Raw genomic sequence first — 16,248 nt, 5'->3', positions numbered from 1 at the left:
CTGGAGCAACATTCTGCCCTCTTTCCCATCAGTGCAATCCCGCTGGAGTTAGCAGAGTTGCACAGGTATAACTAAGGGAAGAAATCGGCACCCTATGCTCATCTTTATCTGGTGTATGACATAGTGTGCCAGTGTAGATATGTATTATTTTAATAAATCTTTTTAATGATCATGCCTATCATTCTGGAAAGCACTTAAATGCCTGCATAGGCCATCCCTGTTCACGAAAGCACTTAAAAGTGCTTGATTTTGATTTCAAATGGGACTTGAACACGTGCTTAGGAATGCTAAATACTGTAATGCATAATAAGGGATGCTTTCCTGAACTGCAGCTTGAGCACTGACAATGTAAGTAATAAAATAAGCCAAAGGATTGTGTGGCAAGAGCACTAAAGTACTAGCAGGGTAAGTGAACAAATTCAAGGCAGTGGAGATTATTCCAGGTGGCAAAAATACTCAATGTGCCTGTTAAGAGAAAGATGGACTCCACCACCGTATGCTGCCAGCAGAAAATTATTCATCGTTTACTTTGTGGTTGCTTTTCTGATCATTCTGGAGTGTGAAAGTTTTGATTGTAGGAGGAAGGCCAGACAGTTAATTATTAGCAAATTTGCACACATGCACTGGTTTTGGAGGGCACCACATACCTTGCCCCTTCAGGAACAGAGAAAAGGCCAGAAGGAGTTAGAAAACTGAAGTGCCGTATGTCGACAGGGTGGGGCCATGTAAGTAGAGTGGGAGAAAGGAATCCTGAGTTCTGGTCCTTCCTTAGCCACTGACTCACTTTGACCCAAAGCATTTAGGCCCAGTTTTTCACAAGTGGGCACTAATTTAGTTACTACCCTTTTTTTGGCATCCAGTCTGAGACATTTGCAGAGGTGCTGAGGACCGATATCTCCAGCTGAAGTCAGTAGGAGCGGTGGATACTCAGCATTTCAGGAAAAAATGGAGGTACTCTCAATTAATGGACACTGTCCTTAACCTCTCTGTGACTCAGGTCACCCACCTGTAACATGGGAATAACGGTTATCTACTTCGTAGTGTTGTTGTGAGGTTTAATCAATCTTTTAAAGTGTGTGGAGATCCTTGGAGGAAAGTTGCCATAGATATTGGGTTAAATAAAAAAGCACAAAAGCATGTATTTCCAATAACTGCATGTATGGGTATTTGTATATTTGAAATAGAAAGTTATAGCTGCACTGAACCACAAGACATTTGAATTGTTTTGTAACAAATACTATCTATAGTGTCACAAAATAATCTATTGGTTTTATTCATTTATTTGTCATAGATACCATATCTAGGTGCTGCAAATTGGTTATTACAACAAATGAAAATCCAACCAACTCAATAATATCTTCATCTTCATATTGAACAGTTGGTATTGTATCAGGCAGACACTATACAATAGTTTACAGAACAACATTATTATTTCCTGGAATCAAAACAGGGCTGCAAACTCACAGCTAAATAAACATATAATTATAACTGGCCACAAAAATCAACACAGATGATTGCCAAACCAAAAGCATCAGAAAACAGTTTGAAAGTCAAGTGTAAGAGGCATAACATACTAACTTGCCTAATCAAAAATTCAAGTTACCATTTGAGCGCTCCTTAATGTATACATTTCTTTGGACAAATCATGTCAGATGCTACCAGCGGTGTATTAACGCCTAGGCCGACAAGGCCTAGGCCTAGGGTGGCAAATTTGCAGGGGTGGCAAATTTATAATAGCCAGAGGCTGCTTCCCCCGGCCCCGGCCCAACTGCACCCCTTCCCCAAATCCCCGTCCCGGCCCCGCCTCCTCTCCTGATCGTGCCACATTCCCCCCTTTTCCCCCCTCCTTCACGAAGCTGTTTCGGGCGGCAAAATCTTTAATCCGCCACAGGGTGCTACCCCTTGTACCAGGAATGTTCCTGTGAAGAGCCAACATGGTTGGAATGTTAGCACCTCAAAGTAATGTTATAGAGGAAAGCAACAATGAAGGTTAACAAAACATGAGTGGTTTATATAGCAGGTTAACAAAAACTATGATGCCAACTATTTAAAATCTGTGGTAGGTCTGACACCCTAGGGAACCTTACACGGTGGAGCTACAAAACTATATAAACTTGGAGACGCCCTTTGGGACATCAATCCCAGAAGTCCCTGTGATTGTTTCAAAGCTTCAGAAGCTGGGCCATTGCCTTTTCTAAGTAAACACCTATTGTACATAATAATCACAGAAATGTAGGGCTGGAAGGGACCTCGAGACATCATCAAGTTCCGTCCCTGTGCCAAGGCAGGACCAAGTAAACCTAGATGTCTATGACAGGTGTTTATCCAACCTTTTTTTAAAAACCTCCAATGATGGGGATTTCATAATCTCCCTTGGAAGCCTATTCCAGAGCTTACCAACCCTTATAGTTAGAAAGTTTTTCCTAATATCTCCTAATATTTCCTAAATCTCACTTGCTGCAGATTAGGCCCATCACTTCTTGTCCTACCTTCAGTGGACATGAAGAACAATCAATCCACATCCTCTTTAAAACAGTCCTTAACATATTTGAAGATTATCTGGTCCCCCATCAGCCTTCTTTTCTCAAGACTAAACATGCCCAGTTGTTTTTACCTTTCCCCGTAGGTCAAGTTTTCTAAATCTTTTATCCTTTTCATTTGTCTTCAATGGACTCTCTAGCTTGTCCACATCGATCCTAAAATGTGGTGCCCAGAACTGGACACAGCTGAGGCCCTATCGCCGCCGAGTAGAGTGGGATAATCATCTCCACTGTCTTGTATACAATACTCCTATTAAAATATTCCAGAATGATATTAACCTTTTTTGCAACTGCATCACATTGTTGACTCATTTTCACTTTGCGTTATTATAATATGGAATAAAAAATCAGTCTAAAATTGCTTCTGCATAGTGTCACTGTGTACTGTTAAACAACTGCCATATCACACCCCAAAAGTGACTGCATTTCAGTTGCACGTGAAATGAATAGCATGCAAATAACTCGGTAATGTTTGTAGAGTATTTCTGGATGTAAGGCCATAAATAAAAAAAGAATATGAAAGGAGCTAATATTTTTTGGACTGCAAACCAGCCAAACCACTTTCAAGTAAAGTTTGCAAAATAATTTGTTCCTGATGGCTCTGCTCACATCTCCTGAAAAAAGTTTTATATCTGAGCCATAAACCTCTGTGAAATGAGGTTCAAACTACAAACCCAGAACTACAGCAGCACAAGCAGGCACAAGTGTAACTTCTATATAAAATAACTAGTAAGGGGGTTTGATTCTTTAACGCAGAAAAACACTGGCAGCTTCCAAAGTGAGAAACATGTAGATGAAATTCTAGGAGTGAATGGATGAATGGCTGGAGGGACAGAAGAACAGATAGTACATGAGTATGCAGTGCTAGTGCTTTGCTACCCATTGAAGTCTTCGCAGCTGTTCCGTTAAGAGGAGGAAAATAAAGGCCTTTGGTAGCTCTTAAGCAGGCTGCCAATTTTCCACACTGGTTTTGATGGCTAAGAAAACTTAATACTGTAGCCTTTTGCTGCTCCATGGAGCCACAAAATTTTTAGAAAACCTGTAGAAATGCACACTGTGTTGTTTTACAAAGAAGCTATATTTTCTAAATGCTGCGTACATACAAGCTGTTTTACTAACTACAAATATATTATGGGCTGGATTTTTAAAATCTGTCCTCCCATTTTGCACCCATAGTTTTTTGTGGGCACAATTAATGTCATTTAGACATTTTAACTACCTGATATTGCAGATGCAATGACTTGCACTCAAAATTTTGTGGGCATCAAAAGTGGGGAAGCCAGGTCCAAAGTTTCTTCAGTGCTTCAGCACCCACACAGAAAGGAAAAAAAGGCATTTTATACCCACTATATGCATTGTTGGCCACATGCTGGCTGCCATGGGAGCTCTGGCTGCCCTCACAAAATTCTGAGATGCTTCTTTGCAGGCCCCTCATGATTCTAGAGTGGGGTTTAATGGGTAGAGTTTATACCTTTGTACATGTACAATCCCTGAGCTAGCAATAGAAACTATGCAGCCAAAACTCTTTGATGTGGATATACGGAGTGAGGGCTCCTAATACTGTAAGAATATGGTCACACACTAAAGCTGTTTTTGTATTTTTGAGTCCTTTTTATGTTATCTTCTTGCTCCAAGACACATTATATTTGTGTGTGTGTGTGTATTTTTGAGTCCTTTTTATGTTATCTTCTTGCTCCAAGACACATTGTGTGTGTGTGTGTGTGTGTGTGTAAAAAACCCATCAACATCTGCTTGCTTGTGAGGCAGAAGGGAGATGATGGAGCTGAAGGAAAGTGTCAGATGATTTCCCAGAGGATGTCTCAGCTGCCTGACTGGTCTGACTGCCTGTGTGAGAGCAAGTGAGAAAGCAACTCAGCCACCCAGATTTGGTTTAAGCAAAGCAGAGGGATGGATTACCCCTACCACCTGTCACAGTTGCTGGGCTAACTGCACCTCTGACCCCTCCTGGTCTCTTTGAGTGTCCCCTCCACCCCCAGCCCTCAAGCTTGCACCTCTCTTGGGTGGGGAGGAAGTGAGAGGGGAACCCCACGATTCTCTCACTCTCAGACTAGACTTTCGGCTGCTATTCTCTGGTGTTGACTGTGATAACCTCAGCAGGCCCAAGGTTGGTTCAGTATCTGCAGTTCTGTTCCTTCTTGGAGCACCTTCTTAAAGCAAAAGTACTGTTTATTTAGAACAAAAGCATTTCAGAGAAAACAGATTTTAAAACAACAGATAGTCTATACACATGCCTATCTTTCCCTGACGCATAAGCCCAGGGCTGGGGAAGGCCCCAACTGCTTCAGCCACTCCCACAAGACCAGTGTCTGTATTCCATGTCTCCCAGGACAGCAGACACTCAGCTTCCACTCCCTTTCTCTCCAGAGAGAGTCCTTTTCACTGTTCAGTGTCCTTTTGATCACTATGGCAAAACAGCTGAAGAACTTTGGGCTGGAGCCTGGAAGCCATCTTCACCACTAATAGCCAGTGTCTTGGAATTGCCCCCCAAGCATTTGTTAGGAGGACGCTTATTGTCACAGGGTTCACTCATTGCTGGGGTGGCTGTGTCTGGGGAGTAACTCCACCCGGTCTGTTGCCCTGATCTGTCTCTTGTTCGTGCTGCAGCCCCTCTTGCACACCAGGAGTTGCTGTGCTTTCTCTTTGTGACTCAGCTGCTCCCTCTTCATAGCTTGGCTCTCTGGTCAGGTCACAATAGTTTTCTCCTTCTCAGGTCTCAAACTCCCAGCAGCCCTTCAATCCAAGGCTATACCACTTCCCCAGTGTCTGGTAGGGAAACCTGTGCCCTCCCTGTACTCCAAGTTCCAGCTCCAGGACCCCTGAGCCAGTGGCCAAGGTCTGCACTGTCCCAAACATTGCTGTGGTTACCCCAAGCCTTTTCCTACTTCACCTCTATCAGGTTTCTGCTCCACCACCCTCCTAGGTAAACTCTTTCTTCAGGGCCTGGATCTCAGGGCTTCTACTCTCCCCCGGGGCTTCCTCCTTTCCCTCTCTAAACCCACAGTACAGCCCCTTCTGTCCTCTTTTCCTGGCCTTATACCAGCCCTGCCTGCTCCTGCTCAGCTGGGCTCTATCCTCAGAGATTGCCTGTCAGCCTAATCCCTCCCTCAGGTGTGGCCTATCAGGTTAATTATCCCCTTCGGCACCTCAGTCACCCCACATTAGCCTGGAAAAGATTAACACCCCATCACAATTATCTTGAGCCATTGTGTTGCCTTCTTGCTTGTTTTGCCAGCATCCCCCTCTTCAGCTAGATCAATACATTCACACAGGAAATCTAATAACCCAGCACAGCTATACAGTATCTCTACCTTACTGACCATGCCACATACAGTATTCAGAACATTACAGATCAGTATTCTCAGATTCTTACGTAGCAGCTCCACCTCTGCCACACTTCCCCCCTAGAAGCCAAGGGTACAGATTCTGAGCTCAGTTGATTCTGGAGTAACTCTACTGACTTCAGTGGAGTTATTCCAGATTTACAATGGATGAACTGAGATTAAATGTGGCCAACTTTTTTCATTACAATAGCTTGAACATAACCACACATGGGGAAATTCTGCCAGAAAGCCACACTTACTTCTGTGATGATGAAAAAGTCATCCCCTGGCTCTCCCTGAACAACAATTTTTTCTCCATCTTCAAACTGGACAGGTTCCAGTGCATCCGCCACTGTAAGGCGCTCCCATTTGTCCAATGATTCTAAAATATTAAAGATGATACAGCTTTATTGCGAAAGTGCCCAGCTTTGACACAGGAGTCACATCTAACCTGATACTCCTGGTTCTATTTAAAAATAAATATTAGCAGATAATGAAATTGTGGTCAGTTCACTTTTATTTCATCGGTGCCTTCTGCCTGAATCTCTGTTCAGGAAACATGGAAGTATTTACTATCTGTGTGATTTCTGATGCCCAAGATGAAGTGAATAATTTTAAAAGTTAGGTAGCAACAGACAGTTATATCTCCCTGATTCCAGGGTCTGGTCTGTGCTGCCCCTGACCCGCAGTGTATTTGAGCAGACTCGGAGCTATCCTACGATACGAGCTGTGTATGAGCCCAGCTGCGAAAGGGCAGAGCAGAGCTCCACTCCCTCACTGTCTCTGATGAACCCCACAACATCAGAGTGGAAGTTAGTTCAGGAGCAAGTTCTGCTAGCTACACGGGTGAGAGTTCCTCCCTGCTGAGGGGATTCTCAGTTGGCTATTTACAGCCTGTTTTCTGAGGGTACAGACTTGCTAGCTTGGGCTCTGAAACCCCCATCTCCTCCCTAGGCTTCAAAGCCCAAGCTCCAGCCTGAGCCCAAATGTCTGCATGGCTGTTTTTAGCGCTGTGGTACAAGCCCCCTGAGCCTGAGTCTGTAGACCTAGGCTCGGAGACTCATTGTCACTTGCAGTGTAGGTGTATGCTTTGTGGTACAAAGGAGACAACGAGAGATGACAACCTGGTTCCAAGCATCTGATCAGTGTCCCATTAAAGCCAATGGAAAAACTCCCATTGCTATGAGGGCCTCAGGATCAGGCTGTTTTAGCATAGTTATGTTTAAGGTTGTAACCTAATTTCAGTAACCATTTTGGCCAATTAAATGTTATATGTCTTAAAAGCAGAATTTGCTAGTCATCGTTAAAGTGCATGCAACAGGACTTCATTAATCCATACTAACGATGGGTGAACGGAGGTTTTAGTATGAATTACTGAATTACTTGAAGTCGAGAGTCACAACTGCTGATGTTAGGGCTTAATTTAGCCTATTCTTTATTGAACTCTACCCTGCTTTCTCCTGTTTTTCAAAAAGCTGTTTAGAAGCATCAGGACAAAAGAAAAGTTTTGTTGCTGAAATTAGGCATATGAAAATAAACCTGTGGCAGAAATCAGAAGTATGTATTGGGTCTAACAAAACTATGTGGCAGTAAGTTCAGAGTTATTTGGTACATATAACTCTGAGCATTTTCTGGATTTTTTTTTCCTCATATGCACTTAAAAATAACGGTTTCAATTATTTTGTTCCATGATTACATACTAAGTTACTTTCCTATATCATTTATGACTTTTATTTTGCAAACATAGCCCATAAAAATATTGTAAATACAATCTTCAAAAAGTGTACTGCTTAATTAAAAATATGCATAAAACCCTTTTGTAAAGACTGGAAGAACTGGCTTTCTGATTTAAAAAAAAAAGGAGTCAGTAATTAACAATGAAAAGAAAGAGTCCCTTTAAACTTTTTCTTCAGTTGGCTTTATGAAAAATTCAAAGCTAATTGTAGCTCTAGTCACGAAGTCTCTCTCTTGTCTAAAGGGATTGTACCATTACAAATACATTAGTTAATGGTACTTGCAAATAAAAACTTTATAGAGGAATTTACATTAAGTAACTGTTTAAAGCTCTTTTAGTTCCAGAGGTAAATTTATACATGCAGATAAAGCAGATTATATGCAGATTTGTAATCTTCAAATTTTGCATATCAAATCTTGATTTCACATTTAAACAGCCTCAGAGGAAAGTTTTCAAAATATTAATGTTCTCATATTTTGAAATATACATTGAACCTGTGCATCATAATCTAAATAAGTCTGAATGCAATTTTTAAAACACTACTTCTAAAATGTCATAGTTGACTAGTTAGAGAAAGTATTCAAACCCAGAAAAGTTATATTCAAAACATCAAATGTTTATATCAATAAATTACTGAGTTCTGATTAGATTAAGGTGGGAAATGGGATTGATTTATCAGTACTGTATTGCTGAGATGTCTCAAATGATTATTGAGTTTGCCAGCTGTCATCTACTACTCAAACACAAAATATTCTTAGATATTTCAGCTAAATTCTCAATGCATCCACAGCACTACATATGCTGTATAATAACTTTCTGAAAATAAAGCCCAGATTTGAAGTCTTCATTCAGTCCTTACTGAGGAAAAACTCCTACAGCAAATAATAGTGCATTTTAAAGTGAATGAGCTGAAATCTATGGGTGTTTTGCTGAAGTGAGGACTGAGTATAAGATTACAGTGTCAACTTGCATGCTCAAGGGAGTTCATTTCTGAATAACTTCAATCTCTGAAATTACTTTTAAATGTCTCATTGCTGTAATTGTACTTCATTAGTGCAGGTGCAGAGATTTTTTCCCTTAAACACTTCATATAATTTGGCATAATTTGCATTCCTAATTTATGAAGACTTAAATTAAGTAATGGAGAAGGCTCTTTTGCATTCTGCTGGAAAAGATGAGAACGTAAATGAGTGATTTACCTGACATTAATCTAAGAATACAAGCGTAATTGCAAATTTCTCACGCCAGATCTTCTGAGAAGTTCAAGTACATTTTCACTAAGTATCTTTTTGTAGGCTCGTATCGAGCTAAAATGGTAGCAGAATATCATAAATAAGCAAACTTAAATTGTTTAAATAGAAACTATGAAGAGTTTTATTCAATTATATAGTATATTAATCTATATATTTTTTAAAAATAGCCAAAGATAGACTTCAAGCGGGAATTTGATGCATTTCCCACAGAATCAGCATCTCCCTGTATCATCTAACACTGTCCTCCTTATTAGAAATTGTTCTCCTAATGGTGATTGATTGGTCAGGCATTAGGGGTTTGTTGTTTTTCCTACTGAAGGCCATCAAGAACATGTCCAAATTTCGTGGCTATCACATTAATCAAAGGGAAACAAAATCCATGGACAAGAAGCTAAACAGATGTTTTAAGAATGTAAGACCTGGGTTATAAAAGAACAGGACAAAAACAATCTAAGCCCACTTAGATCTGTGGTGTCAGTTTGTTTAGCCCACATAAATGCATATAAGAGGCTACAAGATCATTCCTGAAGGAAAAAAAAGTTTCTCACCTGTCAGCTGGAAAGATTTAACAGCACTTTATAACACATTCATATTATAAAAATCCCTCTTCAACTGCCCACTTATGACACCACTGCTTAGAAAGGTTTCAGAGTAGCAGCCGTGTTAGTCTGTATCCGCAAAAAGAAAAGGAGTCCTTGTGGCACTAGTCTCCAAGGTACCACAAGTACTCCTTTTCTTTTCACTGCTTAGAAAGTTACTAGCAAAGGGCCTACTCAGATTTTCAAGGAAAGACTTCACCCACCTAATTCCTATTTCGTACACAGTAAGGGTGAGAAAAATGAGTCCTAGCGAGAAGAACCATTTGCATTTTTTTACATGCTTTTCTTTGGCTGGAGATGATACTGTGTGGTCTTCTGTTCAACCACTTGCCACTTTCATCATCTCATCAAAGACCAAAATGTATTCAGACAACATGTGTGACAGAAAAATGAACACTGAAGTCCAAAGGGCAACTGACCTAAAATGGAGACCTTGCTCAGGAATTCTTCATACATCTTTCGCTTTCTCAGTGTGCTGCCCTGTTATTAAAAAGAGAGAGAGAAAAGGCAGAACATTACACAAAGTATTTTTGTGATTTGCTCCTCCAGCTGCTCTTTCTGATTTTTTTTTCCTTCTGAAACTTAAACACAGCCAGTATAAATAGCCAACGGCAAGATTTTCTTCATAAAATGTCTGGGTAAGCCATATCCTTGATAAGTAATGTCAGTAAGGATCAAATTCATCCCTCATATAACTCCACTGACTTGTGTGGAGTTACTGGACACCAAGGATGAATTTGGTCCCTTTTCAGCAATTAATTTAAAGCAGCTGCATTTCTCCATTAATTTTTAGATATCATTATGCATGAGGCCCACAAGTAGCGAGCTTACAATTAAAAAATGGGAGGAAACCATTACTAATTCAGTCTGATCTGCCCGCTCAGACACCCTTGGCTTCAACAGGGCTCACCAAGGGTTTATTATTAAGTATTATTTTAAGTTATTTTTATATATATATCTTTACAGCACCTTGTATAATGATGCCACAACCTAGTTAGGCCTTCTAGGTGCATATGGAATACAAATAAACAAAATGACTATTGTTATTATTGAAAAAAGTTATGATGATGTAGTATTTTATCTGGTTATAAGGAGCCATCATAAAGAGTTTTCAGAACATCAGAAAAAGATTCAGTTATGTTCCTAGACTTTTCAAATACAAGATGCACTGCACCCAGATTACTCTTTGCATAAGAAAAGGTGTCCTGCCCTACATAACTTTCCCAGCAGTTTTACCCACACATTAATAATCTCACCCCTTCTCCCTGTATTGTATAGTCATAGGTGATCTAAAAGAACAAGTCCCATCCCTGGTAACAAAGAGCAAGCTATAGAAAAAGGTTGTTCTTGCCATCATTCAAAATTTGCTTGCTTTACAATTATTCACCATGCAGAGCTGTATAAGAATCAAGCCCATTTTCCAGCTGTGTGAAAGATCTTGGTAGAAGGTGCACCTGCTAGCCAGAGCTGTGAAGACAGAGCCCAGTGCAGGGAGGACATGCTAATCTTTTGAGGAATGTGGAAACCCAGGCCACATTTACTCACACCGTGGGTGGATAAGCCATAAATAAATATTAGTGTTTGCTATAGAAAATGCCACTTGTCTTGTCCTCCCATGAGGGGAGAGTGTTGATGGGTGCTGGGAAGAGAGAAGAAAAGGGCAGTATAATAATCTCCACTGTCAAAGCATCCAGTAAGGGTGAAAATATAAAACTGGGACAAAACTCTGGAAAGAACAGAGCCAGATACTTCTGTTCAGTTATACAACTAAGAACTAAACTTCTCTCCTCCGATACCCACCCATAGGTCTGATCCAAAACTCACTGAAATCAAGGAGAGTCTTTCTAGTGATTTCAACAGGGTTTGGATCTGGCACCAGAATAACAGCACCAGCAGCTACTGCCACCTTCTCTCTACTGCTACACCAGCTCTGCACTGGGACAGAAGCATCAGCACCAGCAGTAACTGCTAATTATGCTCCTTCTGGGTCCACTGTGCATCAGGGCAGCAGTCATTGTCATTTTTGCTCCTCTCCTAGGCTCCTTCTGTACTGGAGTAGAACCATCAGACCAGCACTGGCTGCCACATTCTACCAGGTGCCTTTGCACCACAGCAGAAGCAGCAGCCATCTCCCATCCTTCACAATTGTATAGCCCCCTGATGATCCTTTGTCTCCCAGGATCTCCATGCTGAGATAGCAATGGTAACCTTCACCTGACCTCTCCATCTGACTAACCATGTTCTCTACCTCAGAGGCCCCCGGAGCATTGGAAATGCCAAGAGTAAAAGCATAAAACTTCAAATGGAGGAGTTTCTGCAAACCTTGCCAAATCCTGACAGCTCACTGTGAGACAATGAATGGAAAACTGGACCTTGTGTACTCCCTGCTCTCCTCCCTGCAATCCAGAGTGGAAACCAGACCAGCAAAATTGACAGCTGTGGAAAACCAGATTGGTGGTTTAGATCGATGGGCCAGGGCATGTAGAGACAGATGTGGAAAATGCTTTTAAAATTACTGCGGACACAGATGAATTTTAAGAAGCAGTAATCAGAAGCCATGAAAGGCTGCCTGACCACAGCCTGGAGTATTTACAGAACTAGACAAGAGACAGAAAGGTAAGAAATCTAGACATCCCGGCTGGCACTGAGGGCAAAGAGGCCATCAGTTTCTTTAAGAAACATGTGTGTAAACTCTTGATTCTGTAAGACTATAACAATGTCAATGCAGTGCTATAAAATTCTCAGACAAAACTAGCCTGATTGGAATATTGTAGGTGTGGAGAACTAAATGGAAGTTTATTATTAATTATTACTTTTTATTATTATTATTATTATTATTATAGCATCTAGAGACCAGAATCAAGACTGAGATTCTATTTGTACTAGGTCATGTATAGAAACATGGTGAGAGACAGTCCATACAGGCCAAAGATCCTATGGTCTAAATAGATACAACAGACAAAAGGGAGGAGAAAAAAGAGAGGAAAATGGACTTGCCCAAGGTTACACAGAGCCAGTGGCAGAGCTAGGATTGGAGTCCAGTTTTCCTGACTCCCACTATACCAGGGAGGCAGTTCCTCAAAAGAAAAGGAACAATGCATTCTAGCAACAAAAAGCCCTACTGATTTCCCTAGACCTAGAACAAAGGAACAAAATTGGTGGAAATGAAAAAGGAGTAAGGCTAGCTGCCACATATTAAAAAGCCTGCACCCAGTCTATACGCAGCTTAAGAGATCCGTATTATCAGGAAAGGTGCACCCCTGCGTCACACCTATTAAATATGGTTTCAATTTTTTTCTAGTGTGGAGAGGGCCGAGTTCATGTGTTTGGGAAAGAAACCTTTAAAGTATGAACTAAATGTGCCTGAGTCTGCAGCCATCCTGGATCAATAGCTCTGAGATGTAGGAATTGCTTCTGTTAATCCCAGTGAGGTATTAATGCTGAAGCTGGATGCCATTTCATGGTGCCTGGAAAAACATGACTCTGCTAGAGTGCTGGAGAGAGTATGCTGAGCTGTGGGAGTTGTGATGCAGGGCTGCTTCTAGGGGTGGGCGAGCAAAGGCTGTCGCCCTGGGCACCACCTTTGGGTGCCAGACCACTGCGCCGCTCAGCTTTTTGTTATTGTTGTTGTAGTTTCTCTGCTGTGATCGGCTGGCCATTTTTGCCCCGCTGATTGGGTTTGCTCTGCTTTTTGTTTTTATTTTTGATCTGCCATTTGGGCATGAGAGTGGGGAGGAGCCAAAAACGTTTTCCACCCTGGCTGGTGAAACCGCTAGGGCTGCCCCCATTGCTATGATGTCCAAGAGCCAGTACATCCCCCTGTCCTGTCCCCGCCACACTGTCCATCGGGAAAGCAGGGCAAAGCAATGCCCTCACATGGAAGTCTTGAGTTCTTCAGACAATGCTACTTGGCCGTCAGGTCTTGCACTCTGTCCAATTACAGAAGAAAAGATTTTCTGCTTCCTCTCACCACTTCCAAAGCACTTGCCCAGGCATGGGCATAAAACTTAGTTCAGAATGTTTTGTTGTTACTTTAGGATGTCTTTCTGTGTTTTGACTGCCTCCTGGGTGGAGCACAGGGATACTTTAGAGAAAACATTACTACAGTATTTTTACAACACAAACACATGGTTATTTGTTCTGGTATTCAGATCAGTATTGCTGACCTTTATACCACATGGAAACAGGCAGAGAGAGAATTTTTGATTTCCTACTTCTCTGCCTCCCTTAATTCCCATCTCCAGCCTTCTCCACACATTCTTCCATTTGTTTTGTGCCATCTCATCTGCTTTTTATAACTTGTCCATTTAGTACAGTAGCCTGCCCTAGGTACTGGCCACAGTTTGACTGGGGATAGGAGGGTGGTAGAATTACAAAACCAGTGGATGAAGAAAAGTGTCGTGGGTAATATATCTGGATTTTAAGAAAGCACTGGAGCGTCCCATAAAACATTACTGACAGAGTTGATGTAAATCAGACAGAATATGAACACTATCATAATCCTTTGCACTACCGTAACCTTTCCATTAGTTTCCTGTCGACTTGAGAATCAGAGAGGTGCCAAGTGGAATGTTGCAGGGATCTGTGTTAGGCCTGCTCTTACATAAGCTCCTCATTAATGATCTAGGAAATCTATCTAGCCAATAACACACTAATGAAATCTGCAGGTTGGGAAACATTGTGAAAACCTGGCAGAATGGGGAAATACCACCAAGGGGCCTAGAGAGATTTGAAACGGGGTAGAAAAAAACAAAATGAGATTCAGTTTGGAAAATACAGCTAAGAGATCTAGGGAAAGCAATCCAAGGCACAAATATTCAATGGGACTGAGAAACCTGGAAAGTAGTAATGCTGAAAGAGATTTATGGTCAGTCAGACGTGAGTTCGCAATGTGATGCTGCAGCAAAAACAAGTCCAATACAATTTTGATCTGTATATGCAAAGACATCCTACCACAGAACAGAGAGATAATAGTCTTAACATATATGGTTTTGGTGTAACTACACCTAGAATGTTGTGATCTGTCTGGGTCCCTCCTTACCAGAAAGACATAGACAAATTGTAAGGAATTCAGGGAACATTTAGGAATGGCTTGTGAGGAAATATTAACAGTTTAAATATGTGTCGTTTAGCTGATCAACAAATAAGAGGGTTTTAAGGAGAGGAAAGGAAAATGATCTACACATATCTAAAGGATGTAAACTCCAAGGAGGGACAGAAACTACAATGTAGGGTACAAGGAGGCATAATTAGGAGTAATGGGAGGAAGTTAAGAAAGGAGTAATTTAAGATGAATATCAGTAAAATCTTCCTGACTGTGAGATTTATTAGCCCATGGAAAAGTTTCCCAAAGGAAGTAGGGAAAGTCTCATTGTTTGGGACACTTAAAACCGGGATAGATAAAAACACTAGTAAATGTACTTTAGGGAACAATTCTACACTGATAGGGACCTTGACAAGCTGATCCGATGATGATGGTCTTTGCCATCTCTGGATTAATACCTAACTCTTTCTCCCCTCCACCTCCTTCTGCTTCTTTCCACCCACCCTCTTAGTCTCCTCTCCCTCCTTCTCTGAAGCAGAATCCTCATTCACAAGCTCATACTTAAAAGATTACTATTCCCATTTACAAGGAAGAATCTTTAATATGGAGAGGGCAGTGTCTCCCTTTAAACTCTAAGCTACAGTTTTCCGCTTGGTGTCAGTCAGTAGAAGCAAGACCAGATCAGTTCACCAACTCCATCCCAAAAAGGGGTTCAAAGCCCTTCAGTTTAGAGGAGCTCAAGACTTAGCAGGCTTCCAACTTAGTTTAAGCAGCACACAGCTTGGCAAAAACAAATGCCATAAACTCAGAGATTGTAAACAGGTCCCATGGGGGCAGGGCTGGTCATTTTTCTGTATACATTAAGGTAGCCAGGGCATCTGGTGCACCCAAACAGGTACTCAAATTGCCCCTTTCTCCTCTATTTTCTCTCTTCCCACTCCAATCTATCTCTTTCTTTCCCTTCTGCTCGCCTCTTTGCTTTCCTTCTTCAGCTCTTTTTATTTATTTATTTGCAGAAGTACAGCTGGGCTGGCTGGAGTTGATTGGGTATTTCCTAAAAAGCCCCACCTTGAATGACAAGCCAAACAAATGGCTACCGAATGGTAGAACAAGGCTCAAGTTTCAAATAAAAGGGTTATGCTGGCAGGTATGCAGCTGGCAGGAGGTGCTGGAATGGCGACCATTCCACCTCAGTTTTAATCCCTATGTAAAACTGATATTGAATTATGCTTAAAATGTACATTCTTAAAGGAGCACAAAAAAAGTCACTGAAACAACGCATACTAACTGCGAAAACAAAGTACGCCATAAGATCCTACTGCTATATTGCACAGATGTTAAATGGAATGCAGGCTTTGGATTTGGTTTATGTTTTGGCCACCATGTACACTGTACAAAAATGTGCAGTTGATGTGACTTAATTTTTCTGAGTGGTAAAAGAAACAGTGTTCTCAGATCCAAAGCAGTATGAAGCATTGCTGGTAAAACAAGGTCAGAACAATATAAATTAAGTCAGACATTACAGTAGGGATGGACTAACCTTGATTGATCATTAGTTGTGTCCCAAGAGTATAGCCTGTGGCTATAAATAACTAGCTGTGAATAAATTGAGGCTGGAAATTAGAAGAAGGCTTCTAACCATCAGAGGGGTGAGGTCCTGGAACAGCCTCCCAATAGGAGTGTTGGGAGCAAAAAACCTACCCAGTTTTAAAATGGTGCTTGATAAATTTATCAAT

At 41.2% G+C, this 16,248-nt stretch overlaps 1 protein-coding gene across 3 annotated transcripts in view; it reads right to left on the bottom strand.

Annotated features, from left to right (window-relative positions):
* PRKAR1B (protein kinase cAMP-dependent type I regulatory subunit beta) overlaps positions 1–16,248 on the bottom strand; it is a 118,929-nt gene that overhangs the window by 22,900 nt on the left and 79,781 nt on the right. For all 3 annotated transcript variants that reach the window (XM_048866914.2, XM_048866913.2, XM_048866915.2), the window contains 2 exons: positions 9,888–9,948; positions 6,142–6,263 (listed from right to left, as the gene is read on the bottom strand). In XM_048866914.2, coding sequence (XP_048722871.1) covers positions 6,142–6,263; positions 9,888–9,948 — 183 coding nt within the window. The remainder of the gene's footprint in view (positions 1–6,141; positions 6,264–9,887; positions 9,949–16,248) is intronic.

This window comes from Caretta caretta, chromosome 10, assembly GCF_965140235.1.
Source record: "Caretta caretta isolate rCarCar2 chromosome 10, rCarCar1.hap1, whole genome shotgun sequence".
NCBI lineage: Eukaryota > Metazoa > Chordata > Testudines > Cheloniidae > Caretta > Caretta caretta.
Note: the sequence above shows the minus strand (reverse complement) of the source record. Positions and strands in the feature narration are given on the sequence as shown.